Source organism: Hemitrygon akajei, chromosome 11 (genome assembly GCF_048418815.1).
Source record: "Hemitrygon akajei chromosome 11, sHemAka1.3, whole genome shotgun sequence".
In the NCBI taxonomy this organism is placed as follows: Eukaryota; Metazoa; Chordata; class Chondrichthyes; order Myliobatiformes; family Dasyatidae; genus Hemitrygon; species Hemitrygon akajei.
Genome location: NC_133134.1, coordinates 172,250,071 through 172,275,203, shown reverse-complemented (window position 1 = coordinate 172,275,203; position 25,133 = coordinate 172,250,071). Strand labels below are relative to the sequence as shown.

Here is a 25,133-nt window from a genome sequence, read left to right as displayed (position 1 = left end):
CTAATCCTGGATCACAAAGCAAAGACTCCTTGGATCCCATGCCTTCTTATTTTCTGAATGAACCTTGCATGGGGAACCTTATCAAATGCCTTACTGAAATCCATATACACCAGATCCACTGCTCTACCTTCATTAATGTGTTTTGTTACATCCTCAAATAATTCAATCAGGTTCATAAGGCATGACTTATGGAGTCAAGTTAGGAAAAGGGGAAGTACAACGAGATCTAGGTGTTCTTGTACATCAGTCAATGAAAGCAAGCATGCAGGTACAGCAGGCAGTGAAGAAAGCTAATGGCATGCTGGCTTTTATAACAAGAGGAATTGAGTATAGGAGTAAAGAGGTCCTTCTGCAGCTGTACAGGGCCCTGGTGAGACCCCACCTGGAGTATTGTGTGCAGTTTTGGTCTCCAAATTTGAGGAAGGACATTCTTGCTATTGAGGGAGTACAGCGTAGGTTCACAAGGTTAATTCCCGGAATGGCGGGACTGTCATATGTTGAAAGATTGGAGCGACTGGGCTTGTATACACTGGAATTTAGAAGGATGAGAGGGGATCTGATTGAAACATACAAGATTATTAAGGGATTGGACACGCTGGAGGCTGGAAGCATGTTCCCGCTGATGGGTGAGTCCAGAACTAGAGGCCACAGTTTAAGAATAAGGGGTAGGCCATTTAGAACAGAGATGCGGAAAAATTTTTTCACCCAGAGAGTGGTGGATATGTGGAATGCTCTGCCCCAGAAGGCAGTGGAGGCCAAGTCTCTGGATGCATTCAAGAGAGAGTTAGATAGAGCTCTTATAGATAGCGGGGTTAAGGGATATGGGGAGAGGGCAGGAATGGGGTACTGATTGTGTATGATCAGCCATGATCACAGTGAATGGTGGTGCTGGCTAGAAGGGCCGAATGGCCTACTCCTGCACCTACTGTCTATTGTCTATTGACTTGTCCTTGACAAAGCCATGCTGAATTAGATTATGTCTCTCCAAATGCTTATAAATCCTGCCTCAAGATCTTCTCCAACAAACTGCCCACTACTGAAGGAAGACGCACTGGGTCAATAGTTCCTGGGTTACTTCTGCTCCCTTTCTTGAACAAGGAAACATTTGCAAACCTCAAATCCTCCAGTACTTCTCCTGTCTTTTTTGATGACACAAAGATCATCACCAGAGGCTCAGCAGCCTCCTCCCTCGCTTCCCACAGTAGCCTGGCGACTTATTTAACTCATTTTCAAAAGCTCTAAGCCATTCTCTCTCTTAATGTCTATATGCTGAAGTGTTTCAACCCACTGTAAACCATCCCCACAATTGCCAAGGTGAGTACTTTTCCTTGGTGAATACTGAAGCAAAGTATTCATGAAGTACCTCCGCTATCTCTTCTGATTCCATGCACACATTTTCAATTTGGCTCCTGATTTGATCCTATTCTCACACGGCTCATTCTTTTGCTCTTCACATACTTGTAGAATGCCTTGAGGGTTTCCTTAATCCTGCTCATCAAGGCCTTTTCATGGCCCCTTCTAGCTCTCCTAATTTCATTTTTGAGCTCCTTCCTGTCATCCTTGTAATTTTCTAGAACTTGTAATTTTTAGTACCTAGTTTTTTGAACCTTTCATAAGCTTTTCTTTTCTTCTTAACTAGATTTTCCACATACTTTGTACACCATAGTTCTTTTATCCAACCCCCTTTCTCTACCTTAATGGAACATACCTATGCAGAATGCCATGCAAATATTCCCCGTAGGGTTGAAGCCTTACGATCCTGATTGAATTTTTTGAGGATGTGACTAAACACATTGATGAAGGTAGATCCGTAGATGTAGTATATATGGATTTCAGCAAGGCGTTTGATAAAGGTCCCCCATGCAAGGCTTATTGAGAAAGTAAGGTGGCATGGGATCAAAGGGGACCTTGCTTTGTGGATCCAGAATTGGCTTGCCCACAGAAGGCACAAAGGGTGGTTGTAGACAGGTCATATTCTGCATGGAAGTCGGTGACCAGTGGTGTGCGTCAGGGATCTGTTCTGGGACCCCTTCTCTATGTGATTTTTATAAATGACCTGGATGAGGAAGTGGAGGGATGGGTTAGTAAATTATCTGGTATTATGAGTGATGGACAGACCTGATGGAAATGGGGTGCAGAGTTAACCATTCCCAACCTCCCCCCCCCCCCCGAGAACTATGAACTGTTGCTGTTGCTATGCTGCTACTGAGAGAGAGAGATGACGCCCAGGCAAGAACATCTGCTACAGATAAGAGGGAGAGAGAGACTGTTGATTTATTGTATTTTGACTCTTCCTGGATTATTTATCTTTCACTACAAGGACTTTACTTTGCTTGTTAACATTCCTCAGGAGACAGCAGGAGTGGCCTGATTTGATGGACACAGTCATTCAGAGTTGATGGATAGCTGAGACCCCATCAGTAGGGATAAAAGATAGGTCTGGAGAGACACCCTTCAGACACACCAGTGGACAGTGACTGAGTGTTATGAACCCACAGAAAGGTGGGGGTTTCGGAGACCGCATCAGGAGATCAGTCAATAAAGTTCACAGTGTTACGGCAGGGCCGGTGGGGACTTGGGTGTGTGCCCACTCATGCCAGAGTGACGAGTCCACCACAGAAGAACGGTCTAGCTGAAGAAGAGGGGTCATAACTGAACGGCCACTACGACCCAACGGAATCAGAAAGCAATAGAAGGTTTGTCTGTTGCAGCTGTCTCTCTCTCTCGCTCTCTCACTCTCTCTCCAACGATTACAACACAACAACCATAACTACCTCAGCATGTATGAACTGCACTGAACTTTATACTTTTCTATGACAATTCATTTATCCCTAGACATCGATTGAGCTTGTTTATTATTGCTTATTATTATTCCTACACTTTTAGGTTTATTACTGCTAACTTGTTTTATATGTATATTTGCATTTTTGATACTGTATTGTGTAGTTTACTAATAAACATCTTTAGTTTTGGTACCACCAGACTCCAACAGATACTTCTATCTTTGCTGGTCTGACATCCAGTTACGGGGTACGTAACAATGATGACACAAAACTGTGCTGAGAAGTGGCAGATGGAGTTCAACCCAGATAAGTGTGAGGTGGTTCATTTTGGTAGGTCAAATATGATGGCAGTATATAGGATTAATGGTAAGACTCTTGGCAGTATGGAGGATCAGAGGGATCTCAGGGTCTGTGTCCATAGGACACTCAAAGCTGCTGTGCAGGTTGACTGTGTGGATAAGAAGACACACGGTGCATTGGCCTTCATCAACTATGGGATTAAGTTTAAGAGATGAGAGGTAATGTTGCAGCTATATAGGACCCTGGCCAGACCCCACTTGGAGTACTGTGCTCAGTTCTGGTCACCTCGCTACAGGAAGGTTGTGGAAACTATAGAAAAGGTGCAGAGGAGATTTACAAGGATGTTGCCTGGAGTGGGGAGCATGCCTTATGAGAATAGGTTGAGTGAACTTCGACGGAGGATGAGAGGTGACCTGATAGAGGTATATAAGATAGGTAGATAGATAGATAGATACTTTATTCATCCCCATGGGGAAATTCAACTTTTTTCCAATGTCCCATACACTTGTTGTAGCAAAACTAATTACATACAATACTTAACTCAGTAAAAAATATGATATGCATCTAAATCACTATCTCAAAAAGCATTAATAATAGCTTTTAAAAAGTTCTTAAGTCCTGGCGGTAGAATTGTAAAGCCTAATGGCATTGGGGAGTATTGACCTCTTCATCCTGTCTGAGGAGCATTGCATCGATAGTAACCTGTCGCTGAAACTGCTTCTCTGTCTCTGGATGGTGCTATGTAGAGGATGTTCAGAGTTTTCCATAATTGACCGTAGCCTACTCAGCGCCCTTCGCTCAGCTACCGATGTTAAACTCTCCAGTACTTTGCCCACGACAGAGCCCGCCTTCCTTACCAGCTTATTAAGACGTGAGGCGTCCCTCTTCTTAATGCTTCCTCCCCAACACGCCACCACAAAGAAGAGGGCGCTCTCCACAACTGACCTATAGAACATCTTCAGCATCTCACTACAGACATTGAATGACGCCAACCTTCTAAGGAAGTACAGTCGACTCTGTGCCTTCCTGCACAAGGCATCTGTGTTGGCAGTCCAGTCTAGCTTCTCGTCTAACTGTACTCCCAGATACTTGTAGGTCTTAACCTGCTCCACACATTCTCCATTAATGATCACTGGCTCCATATGAGGCCTAGATCTCCTAAAGTCCACCACCATCTCCTTGGTCTTGGTGATATTGAGGAGAGGCATTGATTGTGTGGATAGTCAGAGGCTTTTTCTCAGGGCTGAAATGGCTAACATGAGAGAGCACAGTTTTAAGGTGCTTGGAAGTAGGTACGGGGGCGGGGGGGGAATGTCAGGGGTACGTTTATTTTAAATGCAGAGAATGGAGAGTGCGTGGAATGTGTTGCCAGCGACTGTGGTGGAGACAGATAAGATAGGGTCATTTAAGAAACTCCTGGATAGATGCACGGAGCTTAGAAAATAGAGGGCTATGGGTAACCCTAAGTAATTTCTAAAGTAAGTACATGTTCGGCACAGCATTGTGGGCCAAAGGGCCTGTATTATGCTGTAGGTTTCCTATGTTCTATGTTCTAACCCTATTATTATTGTACTGTTCCAGAATCTGCCTCCCTATCTGCTTTTTGATGCTCCTGATACTATCAGGGGGTCTATAAAAAATACCCAGTAGTTATTTCACCCTCTCTGTTTCTGACTTCCACCCACACTGACAGAGTAGATAATCCCTCCATGATTTCCTCCTTTTCTGTAGCCGTGACACTATCCCTGATTAGCAATGCATGCCCCCACCTCTTTTGCCTCCCTCCCCGTCTCTTTTGAAATAATATAAAGCAGTCATTTCTGCCTGAGACATCTGTAAGGGCCACAATGTCATAGATCCACATACTGATCCATGCTCTGTTCATCGACTTTGTTTATGATACTCCTCGCATTAAAATATACATATCTCAAACCATTAGGCTGAGTGCATCTTTGCTTTATCATCTGCATATCCTTCCTCACAAACTCCCTATAAGCTGTGTGCCAAACGCCTCATCCTCTACCTCTTCCCGCACCCCCCCCCCCACAAATCTAGTTTAAACCCTTCCCAATAGCATTAGTACACCTCCCCAGCAGGATTCAAGTGCAACCTGTCCTTTTTGTACAGGTCACACCTGCCCCAAAAGAGGTCCCAATGATCCAGAAATCTGAATTCCTGCCCCCTGCTCCAATCCTTCAACCATGCATTTATCCTCCACCTCATTCTATCCCTATACTCACTGTTGTGTGGCACAGGCAGCAATCACAAGATTACTACCCTTGAGGTCCTGTTTCTCAGCTTCCTTCCTAACTCCCTGCATTCTGTTTTCAGGACCTCCTCCCTTTTTTTAAAACCTATGTTGTTGGTACTAATATTTACCACGATCTCTGGCTGCTCACCCTCCCATTTCAGGATATTGTGGATGTGTTTCTTGCAGGCATTTACAGGAAATACAACAGAAAGTTATGAGAAACTAGACATAAATAAAGACTGAAAAACAATCAACATGCAAAAGAAAATAAACTATGCAAATAAAATTAATGCTGAGAACATGAGTTTGTAAGAAGTCCTTAAAAGTGAGTCTGTAGGTTGTCGAATTAGTTCAGAGTTGTGGTGAGTCAAGTTATAAACGTTAGTTTAGGATTACCACCATCAAGATTGTACAGGAGCTTGAAAACACACTCAGTGTTTTAAGAACAGCTTTTCTCCTCGCCATCAGATTTCATGAATGTTTCATGAACCCATGAACACTACCTCACTATTAATCTTTTGCACTATTTACTTTTATTATAACTCATAGTAATTTTTTTTATGTATTGCACTGTACTGCTGATACAAAATAACAGATTTCATGACAGACCTCCGTGATAATAAACCTGATTATAGAGGGCTGAAGATGATTTAAGTATCCACAGCCTTTTCACAGTGATACTTAACTTCTCCCTGCCAATAAGATCTTTGATTTCACTTTCACTAATCTCGGCCCAATTATGGGATGATGCCACCTGTTCTAGATTCACCCCAGAAAGAAAAATGTCAAAATTAAAATCAAACTGAACCCCTTCATCACTTTAACAAACACCCTCATTAGATGAGGCATCAAGTGTCCTCTTCAATCATGGGTATACTGTTATGATACCAGCCCCCTCCTTTGTGAGAATCACAAGAGCCCTAGTGAAGGGGGGGGGGGGGGGGTCAATGACCCAAGGGAGAGAGAGAGACGTGCTGAATACCGCGTTCCACCGGGATGCAGAATAAGGCGACCTTGACTATTGTCTCATGAAGACCACGTGTAAAGCCCTCGGGCAAAGTTGGCTGGTTGAGAGAGAGAGATTGACACCAGCAACCTGATTGACACCTGCGATCCCGTGAGGAAGTATAAAGGAGGGTCTGGGGGGGGGACAACCCCTTGAGACGCACCAAGGAGACACGATAGCGATCCCGTCGTAGCGGGAAGCCATTTTGAAGGAAGCCACGTGCGTTAGATTCCGAATCGGGAGTCTGTGGCTGGAATCACGGAAAACCGCTTTTAACTAACAACAGGGAAGCCTGCTCCCCTGATTCCACGGCTTTGCTTCGTAAAGACCCGGGCAAGTGTTCCTTTTCTCACCAATCTCTCGCTCGCTCTCTCTCTCTCCAACACGGGAAACCCAGCGGTTCCCAAAAGGCTGAAGCCTGCAGACTTTTGAATGACTTTTATATTTTCCAATGAACAATATATTCTCCCCTAGACAACAATAGAGCTTATTTCTGATTGATTATTACTATACCTGCGCTTTAGATTGAGTATTGACAACGTATGTTATCTAAATGGTTGTATTAACCTTACTTTTGTGCCCCTTTATCAATAAAAACGTTTAAAAATGGTACCATCAGACTTCAGTGGACCTCTCTATCTTTGCTGGTAAGTGATCCAGTTACGGGATATGTAACAATACAAACACAATTTTACAGAATTGTTTTCTTCAATGACTCGAGCTTTGCTATCATTCTGGTGACCCTATGCACGCTGAGTATGGGAATTGCAATGCAAAAATGAACAATGATTCTCAAAGACATGTCTATTTTTGATTATTTTGTACAACACATTAATATATGAAAAGTAAGGAGTAAGGGGCAAGACTGTCTCAGATATGTAATGAGTACTGGGTCAAGTAAAGTCGGGAGGACTGAGACAACACTTTGTCAACAAGGTGGGTTTTAAGCAGCATACTAATTGCAATGTAGGAAGGGTTTAAGGAACTGTATAATTGCCATAACCTTTATAATATTATTCACACAGGTCAAAGAAACCTACATATGATACGATTTTAAAGATTATACATGAATGATAGCTGAAATGTGACAAACAGTGAGGAGGACAGTAATAAGGCAGGAAACCAGGACAGATGTGGCAGAGGAAAGTGAATGCAGCGAAACAGGATGAAATACATTTTTGTAAGAAAATAGGAGCATGCAAGACTGCATGCACAGCATTGTTTGTTTTGCACAGAGAATGCCCTAACCCTAATGCGAGCAGAATCATCGGCAGCTTAATGTGAAAAAGACTAAGGAGCTGGTGGTGGACCTGAGGAGGGCTAAGGCACCGGTGACCCCTGTTTCCATCCAAGGGGTCAGTGTGGACATGGTGGAGGATTACAAATACCTGGGGATACGAATGGACAATAAACTGGACTGGTCAAAGAACACTGAGGCTGTCTACAAGAAGGGTCAGAGCCGTCTCTATTTCCTGAGACTGAGGTCCTTTAACATCTGCTGGACAATGCTGAGGATGTTCTATGAGGCTGTGGTGGCCAGTGCTATCATGTTTGCTATTGTGTGCTGGGGCAGCAGGCTGAGGGTAGCAGACACCAACAGAATCAACAAACTCATTCGTAAGGCCAGTGATGTTGTGGGGGTGGAACTGGACTCTCTGACGGTGGTGTCTGAAAAGAGGATGCTGTCCAAGTTGCATGCCATCTTGGACAATGGCTCCCATCCACTCCATAATGTACTGGTTAGGCACAGGAGTACATTCAGCCAGAGACTCATTCCACCAAGATGTAACACTGAGCGTCATAGGAAGTCATTCCTACCTGTGGCCATCAAACTTTACAACTCCTCCCTCGGAGTGTCAGACACCCTGAGCCAATAGGCTGGTCCTGGACTTTATTTCCACTTGGCATGATTAACTTATTATTATTTAATTATTTATGGTTTTATATTGCTATATTTCTTCACTATTGTTGGTTGCTGCGGCTGTAACGAAACCCAATTTCCCTCGGGATCAATAAAGTATGTCTGTCTGTCAGAATGGCAGGTGCCTGGAATGAGTTACTAGGGATAGTGGTGGAATCAGGCAGTTTGGTGAAGTTTATAAAGATGTGACATGTCTATGTGAAGGGAATGGAGGGATATGGCTGATATACAGGATGAGGACATTTAATATAAAGAGGCATCAGGATCGACACAGCTTTATGGGGTCGAGTGGACTGTCCATAGCTTGAATCGACTCTCCCAGCACACAGAGTTGTGAGTTTGTATTGTTGTTTCTGTGGGGGAAGAACTTTCTGGTTACACTTCAAAACAACTCGCTCTGAGTTAAAGATTTTTCTGGATTTCATGAACAGTTTCCCCCTTTACCATTGCAGTGCATTTAATAGATTTCTTTATAACCTTCCAAGTACCAGGAATGTACTTACCTCGGACGTTTCAGAGTCTATTGTATGTGCTACATCCAAGATTCGGTCAACCTCGACATAATCTGGATTAAAGGGCTCCTCGTCAGGCTGTGTGGAGAACATAGAAGATGCAAACAGTCTAATATCACAGCTACCCAAGAAAGTACCATGTCACCTTCACCCCATCTGGTACATTGAGCCAGCCAGTATCCCAGTGTCAAAGTGAATGGTGCTGGTGACTAACAGTGATGCCACAGATAGATATCAGGCAGGATACTTAAGGGCTTGAGGTGTGGGTTGGGGTGAAGTAGAGAAAAATGATCAGGGATACAGGTCACATATCAGCACAGACCCCCACTCATGTGGACACAGACTGGAGACCCGGGTCTCACACACACACACACACACACACACAGCCGCCACGTAAGACAGGAAAGTTTTCAGGGATATCAGACAAATGGGAATCTTGTCAGCCTGGACCGACTTGGCCTGTTTCTGTGCAGTGTGACAGTGTGACTCTACTTCATTGACCCAGCATTGTGTCGGAAAGTTCTATTGCTTCAGACAGCTGGGGGCGGCGGGGGGGGGGGGGGGGGGGTTATTTTCAGAGCAATTTCAAAGTTTGTAGCAAGTACAAGACCATGATCAGTATTTAACAAAGCAACAAATGGCCTGTTGAAAAAAATCAGCAGGTCAAGGAGAATCTATGGAGGAGAAAGGAACTTCAATGTTTTGAGTCGAAACCCTTCATCGAGAGGCATGGGGAGAAGGTCAGGATAAAGTGGAGAAACCCAACTACTCCAGTACCCTACTCAGTGTAACTGCAACAACACCCTGTACAAATGTAATTATTAGAACAGTACAGCACAGAACAGGCTTTCAACCTGTAACGTCTGTGCCAACCACAATGCTAATTTAAACTGTTCCATCAGCCAGAAATTGTGTATCCCTCAATATACTGCTGTTCACAAGTAAACGAAAATCTCAGATTTCCTAGTGTGCAGATCTTCCTTGCTTCAGTACTGAAAGACCTAGCTTTGAACTATAGCAAGTCCAAGCTGTCCAAAGCAGAAGGAACCGTTTCACTCTACCTGCCCCAGCTACTGTAATGCTGGAAAACTTCAATCATTCTAAATTCTAGGAAACACAAGTTTTGGTACCTGTGCAGAAATGAGGCGAGAGGGCACAGGCTTAGGATACGGAATAGGAAGTTTAGAAGAGATCTGATAAAAGAATTTTTCCACTACAGGGTGGTTGCAGTCTGGAACACACTGTCTGATTGGGCGGTAGTGATGGGTACTTCAGGAATCACCAGGGCACATTAGGCCTCAGAGCAAGTGCTGAGTTTAATAGACAGGAACCTGACAGTCAGCTTGGACAGGGAGGCTGAGTGGCCTGTGTTGGTGCTGTGTGACCCCATACTCTCATGCAGGCTTTTAAAATTTTTATTGATTTAGAGATATGTACAGAACAATGAGCCACACCACCCAGCAACCCATGTATTTAACACTGGCATATTACAGGACAATTTACAACGACTAATTAACTGACTAACTGGTATGTCTCTGGATTGTGGGATGAGCACCCAGAGGAAACCTGCATGGTTCACAGGGAGAATGTACAAACTCCTTACATATGCTGAAGGAGTTGAATTCTGGAACACTCCAACCTACGTCAGCATTGCACTAACCACTACACACTGGGCCATTTTCTTCATTAGCTTCCAAAGTCACAGCAGAGAAGGAGGGAGTTTATGTGAAGAATCCAGTGGAAGCTTTGGGAATTGATGCCAAGCTGTCCAGAACCACAAGCTCCACGGTTATGGCAATGTAGCAGTTGAAGTGGTATAGACAACACCAGCTCCAGCAGCAGACCGAGGGAACACCTTTCGGGAGGGTCTTCACTCCACAGTTTCAGCCTAAACTTCAGGCACTGTTGCAGAAGTTTCAGCAAGGCAACTGTCATGGTGTGGGCTGTGACCCACTGCAGTCAAAACATGGGAAGCTGCAGTCAATGAGCTATTGTCATTTGTGATCACATCAGAACCCTGGGCCCAGATCCTTTCTATCCTCCTTGTACATTAACAAATCAGACAGCCTGATAAACCTCCAGTTCACCATAAAACATATGAGCAGAATTGGGCCATTCAGCCCATTGAGTCTGTTCTGCCATTCCATCACAGCTGATTTATTATCTGTCTCAATCCCCTTTCTCTTGCCTTTTCCCTATTACCTTTACACCCTGACTTATCAGGAACCTACTTTAAATACACTCAATGAGCTGGCCTCCACAGTCATACGTGAAAATGAAATCCACATATACACATCCTAAACCACCTGACGACCACCAATCTTCCTCCTTACCTCAACAAAAAGATTCTTCATCTGTGCCTGCTTGGCTCTGAAACGCTTGATCTTCTGGTGAATCCTTTTATCCTTCTGCAGCTCCTCCACCGTGGCCCATTTACAGTGCAGGTACGAGCTGAAACATATACGCACTTTGTAATACATTCACTTAGGAAAGCAAAGTGCAACATTTCAGTTATGAGGGGAGACTGAAGAGGCCAGCTCTCTTCACCCTGGAGTGTAGGTTAAGAGGGAACATAAAAATATGAGGGCATGGTGAGAGTACAGAACGAGCTGACAGTGCAACTGGTGGATGTGGGGTCGATTTCAACACTTAATAGAAAATTAGTACATGGATGGGAGGGGTATGGAGGGCTATGGTCCAAGGTGCAGGTTAATAGTACAGCATGGACTAGCTGGGCCTAAGGTTGTCATAGCCGGGGGTGGTAGTGGGGATAAGCTCCCAGTACCTATAAAGTGTTCCAAATGGTGTGCGACTCTAACGGCCTCTGACAACTAAGTCCAACTCTTGGCCTTTATGTGTGGCTCAGCTACTAGGCCTGGCAGAACTGTTTTTACTGACATGAGAAGGGGCAAAGGTGGATCACTGGCACCACAAAACCAAGGGCTCATCAGCCTTGGACAGCAACCAGCCTAGGAGCAGGAAAACTCTGATTTTAAACCTTCATTGCTTTGCTGTCATATCCACCCATGGAAAAGGCTTCGGGAGTAAACCCCGAGGAAAAATCCAGAGCTGGGGATCCTCAGGCAGTTTGGTGCTGTTTACACCTTCACTCTGGCAACCTCTGTGATGACACTGGTGCCAAGCTGTATCAACGCTTACCCTTCCCTTGGACTACATCAGTGACGTGGAGAGGGGGAACCCACTGCATGGGCAACAGCCAGTTCTTCAAATCTTCCTGCCCAGGCTTACACTCTGGAGAGGACAAGTCCACCAGAGGCACAAACCCATGATCCCCTGGGATCGACAGCTGCCTACTACTAGGTGGGCCAAAGGGCCCTTTTCTGTGACTGTAAGATAGGGGCTCCCAACCTGGGATCCACAGAATTCCAAGGGTCCACAGCATTAAAAAGGTTAGGAGCGCTTACTCTATGACATAGGGTAGACTGCAGGAAACCTTTCTTCATATCAGGGTAGATAAAACTAGAGGTAAGTGGGGGAGGAAAGTTAGAGGGGAGGTGAAGGGAGCTCTTATTTATCCAGGGAATGAATGTAGTGTCCAAGAGAGTTCATCATCACAGACACATTTAATGCCAGAATGAGCAGCAGGATCACTGAGATATAGAAAGTCACAAACTGCTGAGGGATGGAATTAATACAGAAGGCTTATCATTTGTCAATGTGCACAAGATAGGCCAAATAGCCTGTTTTCATGCTGTAGAATTCTATGATTCTATGACAAACCTATGTGTATACTAAGTTAACCTTGAAGATATCCCAAAGGTACTGCAACATGGGCTCTCATTGGTTTTAAGTCTCAGAGTCATATAGAAGCACAGTACAAAAACAGGCCCTTCAGCCCATCTAGTCCATGCCAAGACAATTTAAATGCCTACTTCCAACAATCTGTAAATGGACCATAGCCCTCCATATCCCTATTATCCATGTACCTATCCAAACTTCTCTTAAATGTTGAAATCAAGCTCATATGCATCACTTGTGCTGGCAGTTCATTCCACAGTCTCACGACCCTCTGAGTGAAAAAGTTTCTCCTCATGTTCCCCTTAAACATTTCACCTTAAGCTATGGTCTCTGGTTGTAGTTTCACTTGACCTCAGTGGAAAAAGCCTGCTTGCATTTGCCCTAACTATACCACTCATATTTTTGTATACCTCTATCAAATCTTCTCTCAATCGTCTATGGTCTAACGAATGCAGTCCTAACCTATTCAATCTTACCTTATAATTCAGGTCCTCCAGACCCGGGAACATCCTTGTAAACTTTCTCTGTACTCTTTCAACCTTACTTACATCTTACCTGTGCACAAGTGACCAAATTGCATACAATACTCCAAGTTAAGCCTTACCAACATCTATGCCTGTATCTACATCCCATCTCCTTATTCAATACAGGTTTCCCCCACTACCCGAAGGTACAGCGTTCCAACGAAACCGTTCGTAAGCCGAAATGTTGTAAAGCGAAGAAGCAATTACAATTAATTTATACAGGGAAAATTTTTGAGCGTTCCCTGACCTAAAAAATAACCTACTAAATCAAACCAAATAACACTTAAAACCTAAAATAACATGAACATATAGCAAAAGCAGGAATGATATGATAAATATACAGCCTATATAAAGTAGAAATATTGCATGTACGGTGCAGTTATACTTATCAAAATCAGGAAGACAGCGAGCCAAAATCGATTTCGGAGAAAAAAAATCAGCACGTATGCGCATGCGCACACAACTGCCTGCCCAAGGTTTCACGGTCATGGTAGTCTTTCTCAGAGTAAACACACGTATAAAGCTGTCGTCTATTTTTCGTAAAAGCTAAAATCCTCTTTGGTTAGCGAAAACACATACTAACGTAGGTCTTTTGTAACAGCGAGCTGTCGTAAAGCGAACGCTCGAAAAATGAGGGCCACCTGTACATTGATTTATGAAGGCCAATGTGCCAAAAGCTTCATTTATGGCCCTGTCTACTTGTGATGCCACTTTCAATGAATTATGGACCTGTACTCCCAGAACTTTTTGTTCCACCACACTCCTCAGTGTCCTACCATTCACTGGGTAAGATCTACTCTGGTTGGTCGTACCGAAGTACAAAACTTCACACTTAGTTGCATTACATTCCATCTGCATTTTTCAGCCCATTTTTCCAGCTGATGCAGATCCCTCTGCAAACCATGATAACCTTCCTCACTGTCCACTACACCTCCGATCTTGGTGTCACCTGCAAATTTGCTGATCCAGTTGACCACAATATCATCCAGATCATTGATTATGGATGAAAAACAACAGACCCAGCACTGATCCCTGCAGCATTCCACTAATCACAGGCCTCCCATAGAGAGACAACCATCTACTACCTCTCTCTGGCTTCTCCCACAAAGCCAAAATGTCTAATCCAATGTACTACTTCATCTTGAATGCCGAGTGACTGAACCTTCTTGACTAACCTCCCATACAGGGCCTTGTCAAATGCCTTACTAAAGTTCATGTAGACTACTTCTACTGCTTTGCCTTCATCCACTTTCCCAGCATCAGAAGTATTTTCATTTGAAAGGCTATTATGGAAACAGTAAAATTACCTTTCAAAAATGGAATACACTGAAAGGGAAACAACTAAAAGAAAGCAGGGAAGTGTAGACACAGCAGATGACCATTCAGCCTGTTGTACACGCACCAACTCTTTGAAGAGCTGCCTAATAACTCCTCTCATTGGCTGAAAATGTCTCCCTGGTATAAAAAGCAGGAAAAAACTTACATATTCTATGACAGAAAATTCAAGGACTCAGCGTCTGGTGAACATAGATTACAGAATAATTTTGCAACAAAGTCTTTCTGCTCTATTTTGCTTTGCCTACCAAACACCATTCTACCATCTTCTCTTCAAGGGCTAGATATGTTGATGAGGACTAAACCAAGATGTCCAAGCCAAACTTTGCATCAAGACTGCAGAGGAGTCTCAGCAGAACACAATTAGAAGAAAATACCCTCAATACTTACTAATTCCTGTATTTGACATAGAATTCTTCCACCTCCTGTGTGGTCCCATCAGGGGTCTGTTGAAACACAAAATAGCTGAAGTGAACGAAGGAAAAAAGTTATTTAATTGTTCAGTGCTCAGCACACTGTTTCTTGTCTCAGAGATTTCAATATAAGCCACACCCAGTCTGTTCATGTCACCCCCCTCCAGAATTCTACACAATTACCTTTACTCTTAACCCTCCATTCTTGTTCAGAAAGGCGATGAACTAATCATCTAAAGAGTATAATTTACGAAGCACTAAATTAGCAGCAACACATCTTTTACAATACTGATGCCTTCTACACTTCACCCTCTCAAGTTCCACTTGAACATCAAATCAACAAAAACCCTTCCTGCTTTGCCTCACATATGAACATTTACATTAAATTCATGATTTTTATCAGTACAGCCTGAGTTCTCTTCACTCACAGAGATGTAGGTGGATGTCCCACCAGTGTTCTGGATTACAGACAGACTACCTGTCCAGACGGCCACATAATGTGAGATTGCAGAGCTGTGTATCAGATGCTGTGGTTAGCAGCATGGGACTGTTCACCATCTGCACCTCGGACTTCAGATACAACTTGGAGTTCTGCCACCTGCAGAAGTTTTTAGCAGTAGTGGGCTGTATCAACCAGGGTCAAGAGGCTGAGTACAGAATAGTGGTGCACAACTTTCTTTAAGTGAATCACCTGCAGCTCATCATCACTAAAACAAAGGAGTTGGTGATAGACTTCAGGAAAGTGAAAACACCCTTAGTGGGACTTCATAACATTCCCATCTCCATCAAGGGAACTAATGTGGAAGTCATCTGGGACTACAATAATCTGGAAACTCACCTGGGCAATAAACTGGACTGGACTAAAGATACAGGGGCTCTGTACAAGGAAGAACAGAGCCGACTGTACTTCCTGAGGAGGCTCTGGTCATTCAACGTCTGCAGTTCTCTGCTGCAGATGTTCGACGACTCAGTGGTGGGTGGCATTCGATTCTGTGCCATAGCCTGCTGGGGCAGCAGGGTGAGAACAGCTGATGTCAAGAAGATGGATAAGCTTGTCAGGAAGGCTGGTTCTGTTCTGGGGGTGGAGCTGAATTCCCTGATGGTTGTGCCTGAGAGGAGGATGCTGCAGAAGCTACGGAGCGTTATGGAAAATCCCTTTCACACTCTCCATGACATATTGGACAAACAGAGGAGCATCTTTAGTAACAGACTGATTCCACCGAGGTGCACCACTGAACGCCACGGGAGATCCTTTCTCCCTGTGCCTATAAGACTCTACAATTTCCCCTCCTCAAGTATATGGTTTCATTGCACATCTGTATTTTGCACCATAACTTTTTCATGCACATTTTGTATTTTTTTTGTACTTCAAGGCTTACATTTTGTATTTTAAAGTATATATTTCTGACTGAGAAACCTTGTACCAATAATTTCCTATAGGATAAATAAAGTTTTATCTCATCTTATAAATCCCACTGTCCATGTACATTGTGTTCACTTCAATTGGCAAATCCCGCAACCTCATTCAGAATTACCATTCAGTGAACCTTCAACAAGTAGAAGTCATCGGTTAAGGGTGAAAGGTTTAAGAACCTTTCTTTATTCAAAGTGTGGAACAAGCCACCACTGGAAGTGGTGGATGTGGGTTCAATTTCAATGTTTAAGAGAAGTTTGGATAAGTACATGGATGGGAGGGGTATGGAGGGCTTTGGCCGGGTGTAGGTCAATGCAGTAGATGGAGTGAAGGGCCTGTTTCTGTGCTGTGGTGTTCTACGACTCTAACTTATCATTATCCAACTCCTTTAACTTCAGAAATTCCACCTAGAACTCCACAAGGAATTGTGCAGGATAGATTTAAGGGGAGGCTGAACATATATAGGAGGGAGGTGGGAAACAAGGATAGTGTTGCTGGATTTAGCTGAAAAACCTGACAGAAGACTCTGGTGGAGCATAAACATGATACGGACTGGCTGGGCTAAATGGTGAGTTTCTGCACAATTTGTATGTTCTGTGTGCTGTGTGCATTTCCTCCAGGCACAAGTTTCCTCACACATTCCAAAGATGTACAAGTTAATAGGCTAATTGGTCCATAAGACCACAAGACATCAGGAGCAGAATAAGCCAGCTCGGCCTGTCATGGCTGAATTATATCATACCCAACTCCATTCTCCTAACTTCTCCCCATAACCTTTGACGCCCTAACCAAAATCCAATCAACTTCCACTTTAAATATACTCAATGCCTTTGCCTCCACAACCATCCATGGCAATGAATTCCACAGATACACCACCCTCCAGATAAAGAAATTCCTCCTCATCTTTTTTCTAAATGGACGTCCTTCTATTCTGAGGCTGTGCCCTCTGGTCACAGACTCACCAACTAAAGGAACCATCCTCTCCACATCCACTCTAAGACTTTCAATATTCAGGAGGTTTCAACGACATTACCCCTCATTCTTCTGAAGATCAACAAGTGCAGGCTCAGAGACAAACTCTCATCATACATTAACCCTTTCATTCCCAGAATCATTCTTGTGAACCTTCTCTGGACCCTCTCCAGTACACATCTTTTCTTAGATATGGAGCCAAATGGCTCACAATACTCCAACTGCAGTCTGACCAATGCCTAATAAAGCCTCAGCATCACATTCTTGGTTGTCCTGCTACCATTATGTTTGTCCTCCCTATCTGCAAGTTAACCTTTAGAGAATCCTGCACAAGGACTCCAAAGTCCCTTTGCACATCCGATTTTTGAATTTTCTCCACATCTAGAAAATAGTATACACCTTTATTCCTTCTATCAAAGTACATGATCATACACATACCTACACTATATTTCATCTGCCACTTCTTTGCCCATTCTCTCAATATGTCCAAGTCCTTCTGCAGACTCCCTGCTTCCTCAACATTACTTGTCTCTCCACCTATCTTTGTATCACCTGCAAACTTCACCACAAAGCCATCAATTCCATCATCCAAATTGTTGACATATAATGTGAAAAGAAACGGCCCCAATACCGACCCCTGGGGAGCACCTCGAGTCACTAGGAGCCAACTAGAAAAGGCCTCCTTTATTCCGATTATTTGCCTCCTGTCAGTCAGCTAATCTTCTATCCATGTTAATATCTTTCCTGTTAACAGTCTCATGTGTGGCACCTTGTCAATGGCCTTCAGAAAATCCGAGTATACAACATCCGTTGACTTTCCTTTGCCTATCCAGCTTGTTATTTCCTCAAATAGTTCCAACAGATTTGTCAGGGAAGATTTCCCCTTAAGGAAGCAATGCTGACTTTGGCCTACTTTATGATGTGTCTCCAAATACCCCAAAACCTCATCCTTAACAATGGACTTCACAATTATTAAGGGACATCTTTCCCAATCACTGAAGTCAGGCTAACTGGCCTATAGTTTTCTCTCTTTTATCTCTCTTCTTTCTTAACATTACAGGCTTCTTCTACTTCCCATTGAAATTTATATCCCACATCCTGGCTATTGTTTGGGGCCCGTATTCAACTCTCATCAGGGTCTTTTTACTCTTGTAGTTTCTTAATTCTATCCTGAAGGATTCTACATCATCTGATTCTACGTCACATGGGAGTAATTGGGTGATGCAGGATTATTGGGTTGGAAGGGCCTGTTACTTTGCTGTATTTCTAAATTTAAAATAAACAAATATCCTAAAGATGTTTCACAAAAGTGTGATAGGATAAGAACGGATGACACATCAAACACAATTACACAGAGAGTGATCCAAGATGTTGACAAACTAGAGCAAGAAAATTATGACCAATCGACGACTCTCATACAGTACCATAATAATACTGTGATAGATAGCATGCACTACAATTTGCCAATGTTTATGATCAATACAAATCTTTTTCCACCCCACAGTATTTACCCCATTAGCCTGGCCTATTCCTTTCTCCCTTGTGAGTTTATCAGTTTCCTTTAAACACATTTCTGTCTTTTACTCCAACTGTGGTATCGAGATTCACTTTGTCACCACACCAGAAACTGAAATTTATCCTGATTTCCTTTGGAATTTTTATGGCTGTCTTCTGCTCATCCCAGAGTGGAAGCATCTACCCCACACCTTCTCTCTTTTTATATTTTAATTATTTCCACCTGATTATCAAGTTAAGGTTAAGAACCCTGACCATCCAGGACATGCCCTCTTCTCATTACTACCATTAGGAAGGAGGTACACACTCTATGTTCTACACTTTAGACTTCTGTCCATGAACATTACCTCATTAATTTGCTCTCTTTTGCACTATTTAATTTCTACATATTTCTTATTGTGACTTACAGTAATTTTTATGTTTTGCACTGCAGTGCTGCTGCAAAACAACAAATTTCATGTCATACTGTACATCAGTGATAATAAACCTGATTCAATTCATCAGTGGAGTCCAAGCATTTCTCTACAGGCAGAGAAATCTCTTCACAAGCTTACCACTTCAAAGTTGAACAGAATGGACCACCCAGGTTGGCCCTATACTTATGTCCCAACAAGCCGCACCCACCCAGCAACCTGCCAATTTCACCCTGGCCTAATCACAGGACAATTATAATGATGGGGGTGGAGCTTAGGAGGAATGATGGCACCTAACGGCAACTCCTTTGCTTGCATCTTCGGAAGCAGCTCCCTTTTTTCCCCTTTCAGGGTTCTTTTGAAGACTGCAGGCTTCAGTTCTTTGTGAGAATGGGACCCTTCCTCGGGGTTCCACGACTGGCCGCTATTTGACATGCAAAGGGTTTGGCCTGAGAATCTTGACTGTGTTCGGGAGCCTAAGATCTCGGGGCTCTGGAGACGGGTGGATCGAGGGTCGGTGTCACAGCCGGAGACTCATGTGTCGTCGGGGAGGCCGGAAAATCTTTTGCTGTGGGCCTGAAGACTCAAGGTCTTTGTGATCTTCAGACACAGAGTTTGATAAAAGCGACGAAATGGACTTTTAAGATCGTAAATCAGCAGGAAGTTGTTATGTCTCCTGCTCGCTGTGAAAATGGGGGACATGTCCCTCTCCCTTGCCGGGGGAGAGAGAACCTGTGGGTGGGGTGGTCGAATTCAGATGAAATGCAAAGCTTTTGGGGTAACTGAAAGGTCTGTGTCTTTGCTATCACTCAGCACACGCTTGGGCTCAGTGATTGTACCGATGCACGTTAATTTTTGCTGCTGGGGGAGGGGGTATCGTTGTCTACTGCCGCTTATGCATGGGGGAGGAGGAACTTTGGGGTTCTCACATTTAACTGTAGTTCATTCTTTGGAGCACTTATCTGTTTTCATGGATATTTTGCAAAGGAAAAGCATTTCAGGATGTATATTGTATACATTTCTCTGACATTAAACTTGACCTTTGAACCAATTAGCTTACTAACCACTACATCTTTGGACCGGAGCACCTGAAGGAAACACATGCACGGTGCCGGAATTAACCTCCAAACTCCGATGCCCCAAACGGCAATAGTGTTGTGCTAACCGCTACACTGCCATGGAGCCCCAACGTAGAAACATCTAGGATGTTTTCACAGATTATTAAACTCCTTATCAGATCATTCCATGATCTTTCCAGACCCTTCCACCATCTGCGCAGCTTCACACTCCTGTTTAGATGCAGTGGGAACAGAAGCAGGGCTTTATTTCCTGGACAAAACGGGAGATACATGTTAATCCAGTTTAGCACCATTCCTGTGCCAGCAAGTTATAGCACCATGTCAGTAAAATCATTATGGATTTAAGTATGTGCACTGGTAAACCATAATCTTCAGTCAGAGGATTCCGCAGGAATAAGAAACTAATAAAGTGTAAGTGGAGCCCTGCCCTGACTGCCATTTATCCCTTTACGCAGATTGTCTCACCTCTCTCTGTGTTATTCGCTGAGCCAGAATCTTCTCAATGACAGCAGACTCATCCTCCTCCTGACTTTCCTACAATAAAGAAAACAGTATGATCAATGATGCACAATGTTCCACGCTCGTGGGCAGGATACCAAGAAAGGAAGGAACCGTATAGTTAGGATGAAGAAAGACTGAAGACTAAATGGGGTAGCAGGGTGTGGGTGGGGAAGGGAACCAAGAAAGGAAGGAACCGTATAGTTAGGATGAAGGAAGACTGAAGACTAAATGGGGTAGCAGGGTGTGGGTGGGGAAGGGAACCAAGAAAGGAAGGAACCGTATAGTTAGGATGAAGGAAGACTGAAGACTAAATGGGGTAGCAGGGTGTGGGTGGGGAAGGGAACCAAGAAAGGAAGGAACCGTATAGTTAGGATGAAGGAAGACTGAAGACTAAATGGAATAGCAGGGTGTGAGTGGGGAAGAGAGAGGTGCTGTGAACGTGGGCAACTGGGAGCAACAAGCGAGGAGGAAACAGAAGTAGGGTGGGTGGGGGGGAACACGAACAAGGGAGGCACAAGGGGCAGAAGCAAAGTGGGTAGAAGCGCGCAAGAGAAGCAAGGATTACAATGTAATAGCACAAGAAACAATAGAAAAAGGGAGATGTAGAGAGAGAGAGAGAGAGAGTCATTAGATTAATGTAGCAAATTCCTAACAGTGTAAATGTACAGTGGCATGCAAAAGTTTGGGGACCCCTGGTTAAAATTTCTGTTACTGTGAATAGTTAAGTGAGTAGATAGATAGATAGATAGATACTTTATTCATCCCCATGGGGAAATTCAACTTTTTTCCAATGTCCCATACACTTGTTGTAGCAAAACTAATTACATACAATACTTAACTCAGTAAAAAAAAGATGAACTGATCTCCAAAAGTCATAAAGCTAAAGATCAAACATTCTTTTCAACATTTTAAGCAAGATTAGTGTATTATTTTTGTTTTGTACAATTTTAGAGTGAAAAAAAGAAAAGGAGCACCATGCAAAAGTATGGTCACCCGAAGAGATTTGAGCTCTCAGATAACTTTTACCAAGGTCTCAGACCTTAATTAGCTTGTTAGGGCTATGGCTTGTTCACAGTCATCATTAGGAAAGGCCAGGTAATGCAAATTTCAAAGCTTTATAAATACCCTGACTCCTCAAACCTTGTCCCAACAATCAGCAGCCATGGGCTCCTCTAAGCAGCTGCCTAGCACTCTGAAAATTAAAATAAATTATGCCCACAAAGCAGGAGAAGGCTATAAGAAGATAGCAAAGCATTTTCAGGTAGCCGATTCCTCAGTTGGTAATGTAATTAAGAAATGACAGTTAACAGGAATGGCGGAGGTCAAGCTGAGTTCTGGAAGACCAAGAAAACTTTCCGAGAGAACTCTTCATAGGATTGCTAGAAAGGTAAATCAAAACCCCCGCTTGACTGCAAAAGACCTTCAGGAAGATTTTGCAGACTCTGGAGTGGTGGTGCACTGTTCTACTGTGCAGCGACACCTGAACAAATATGACCTGCATTAAAGAGCCATCAGAAGAAAACGCTTCCCGAGTCCTCACCACAAAATTCAGCGTCAGAAGTTTGCAAAGGAACATCTAAACAAGCCTGATGCATTTTGGGAACAAGTCCTGTAGACTGAAGTTAAAATAGAACTTTTTGGCTGCAATAAGCAAAGGTATGTTTGGAGAAAAAAGGGTGCAGAATTTCATGAAAGGAACACCTCTCCAACTGTTAAGCATGGGGGTGGATCGATCATGCTTTGGGCTTGTGTTGCAGCCAGTGGCACGGGAAACATTTCACTGCTAGAGGGAAGAATGAATTCAATTAAATACCAGCAAATTCTAGAAGCAAACATCACAGTGTCTGTAAATAAGCTGAAGATGAAAAGAGGATGGCTTCTACAACAGGATAATGATCCTAAACACACCTCAAAATCCATAATGGACTACCTCAAGAGGCGCAAGCTGAAGGGTTTGCCATGGTCCTCACAGTCTCCCAACCTAAACATCATCGAAAATCTGTGTACAGACCTCAAAAGAGCACTGCATGCAAGACGGCCCAAGAATCTCACAGAACTAGAAGCCTTTTGCAAGGAAGAATAGGCGAAAATCCCCCAAACAAGAATTGAAAGACTCTTAGCTGGCTACAGAAAGCGTTTACGAGCTGCGATACTTGCCAAAGGGGGTGATACTAAGTGTAGGGTGCCCAAACTTTTGCTTCAGACCCTTTTCCTTTTTTATTATTTTGTAACTGTAAAAGATGGAAATAAAAAAGTAACGCACAGAAAATGCTGGTGGAACGCAGCAGGCCAGGCAGCATCTATAGGGAGAAGCGCAGTAGACATTTTGGGCCGAGACCCTTCGTCAGGACTAACTGAAAGGAAAGATTGTAAGAGATTTGAAAGGCGGGGGAGGGGGAAATGCAAAATGATAGGAGAAGACCGGAGGAGGTGGGGTGAAGCTGAGAGCCAGAAAGGTGATTGGCAAAAGGGATACAGAGCTGGAGAAGGGAAAGGATCATGGGACAGGAGGCCTAAGGAGAAAGAAAGGGGGAGGGGAGCACCAGAGGGAGATGGAGAACAAGCAGAGTGACGGGCAGAGAGAGAAAGAAAAAAGGGAGGGGGGGGAAAAAACCTAAATATATTAGGGATGGGGTTAGAAGGGGAGGAGGGGCATTAACGGAAGTTAGAGAAGTCAATGTTCATGCCATCAGGTTGGAGGCTACCCAGCCGGTATATAAGGTGTTGTTCCTCCAACCTGAGTTTGGATTCATTTTGACAGTACAGGAGGCCATGGATAGACATATCAGAATGGGAATGGGATGCGGAATTAAAATGTGTGGCCACTGGGAGATCCTGCTTTCTCTGGCGGACAGAGCGTAGGTGTTCAGCGAAATGGTCTCCCAGTCTGCGTCGGGTCTCACCAATATATAAAAGGCCACACCGGGAGCACCGGACGCAGTATACCACACCAGCCGACTCACAGGTGAAGTGTCGCCTCACCTGGAAGGACTGTCTGGGGCCCTGAATGGTGGTGAGGGAGGAAGTGTAAGGGCAGGTATAGCACTTGTTCCGCTTGCAAGGATAAGTGCCAGGAGGGAGATCGGTGGGAAGGGATGGGGTGGGGGGATGAACGGACAAGGGAGTTGCGTAGGGAGCGATCCCTGCGGAAAGCAGAAGGGGAGGGGGGGGGGAAGATGTGCTTGGTAGTGGGATCCTGTTGGAGGTGGCGGAAGTTACGGAGAATTATACGTTGGATCCGGAGGCTGGTGGGGTGGTAGGTGAGGACAAAGGGGACCCTATCCCGAGTGGGGTGGTGGGCGGATGGGGTGAGAGGAGATGTGCGGGAAATGGGAGAGATGCGTTTGAGAGCAGAGTTGATGGTGGAAGAAGGGAAACCCCTTTGTTTAAAAAAGGAAAACATCTCCTTCGTCCTGGAATGAAAAGCCTCATCCTGAGAGCAGATGCGGCGGAGACAGAGGAATTGTGAGACGGGGATAGCATTTTTGCAAGAGACAGGGTGGGAAGAGGAATAGTCCAGGTAGCTGTGAGAGTCTGTAGGCTTATAGTAGATATCAGTAGATAGGCCGTCTCCAGAGATGGAGACAGAAAGATCAAGAAAGGGGAGGGAGGTGTCAGAAATAGACCAGGTAAATTTGAGGGCAGGGTGAAAGTTGGAGGTAAAGTTAATGAAGTCAACGAGCTCAGCATGCGTGCAGGAGGCAGCACCAATGCAGTCGTCGATGTAGCGAAGGAAAAGAGGGGGATGGATATCCGTATAGGCTTGGAACATGGACTGTTCACACAAAGCCAACAAAAAGGCAGGCATAACTGGGACTCATGTGGGTGCCCATGGCGACACCCTTGGTTTGGAGGAAGTGGGAGGAGCCAAAGGAAAAATTATTGAGAGTAAGAACTAATTCTGCTAGACAGAGGAGAGTGGTGGTAGAGGGGAATTGGTTAGGTCTGGAATCCAAACAGAAGCAGAGAGCTTTGAGACCTTCCTGAGGGGGGATGGAGGTATATAGGGACTGGACGTCCATGGTGAAAATAAGGCAGTGGGGCCCAGGGAACTTAAAATCATTGAAAAAATTCAAAGCGTGAAAAGTGTCACGAACATAGGTGGGAAGGTATTGAACAAGGGGGCATAAAACAGTGTCAAGGTATGCAGAAATGAGTTCGGTGGGGCAGGAGCAAGCTGAGCCAATGGGTCTACCTGGACAGGCAGGTTTGTGGATCTTGGGTAGGAGGTAGAAACGGGAACTGCGGGATGTGGGAACTATGAGGTTGGTGGCAATGGATGGGAGATCCCCAGAGCTGATAAGGTTGGTGATGGTATAGGAGACAATGGCCTGGTGCTCCTTAGTGGGGTCATGATCAAGGGGTAAATAAGAGGAAGTATCAGAGAGTTGTCGCTGTGCCTCGGCCAGGTAGAGGTCAGTACGCCAGACAACAA

At 44.2% G+C, this 25,133-nt stretch overlaps 1 protein-coding gene across 7 annotated transcripts in view; it reads right to left on the bottom strand.

The window, feature by feature from the left end:
* chd6 (chromodomain helicase DNA binding protein 6) overlaps positions 1-25,133 on the bottom strand; it is a 350,247-nt gene that overhangs the window by 126,999 nt on the left and 198,115 nt on the right. For all 7 annotated transcript variants that reach the window (XM_073062265.1, XM_073062264.1, XM_073062266.1 and 4 more), the window contains 4 exons: positions 20,663-20,731; positions 14,782-14,837; positions 11,107-11,224; positions 8,765-8,851 (listed from right to left, as the gene is read on the bottom strand). In XM_073062265.1, the coding sequence (XP_072918366.1) occupies positions 8,765-8,851; positions 11,107-11,224; positions 14,782-14,837; positions 20,663-20,731 (330 nt within the window). The remainder of the gene's footprint in view (positions 1-8,764; positions 8,852-11,106; positions 11,225-14,781; positions 14,838-20,662; positions 20,732-25,133) is intronic.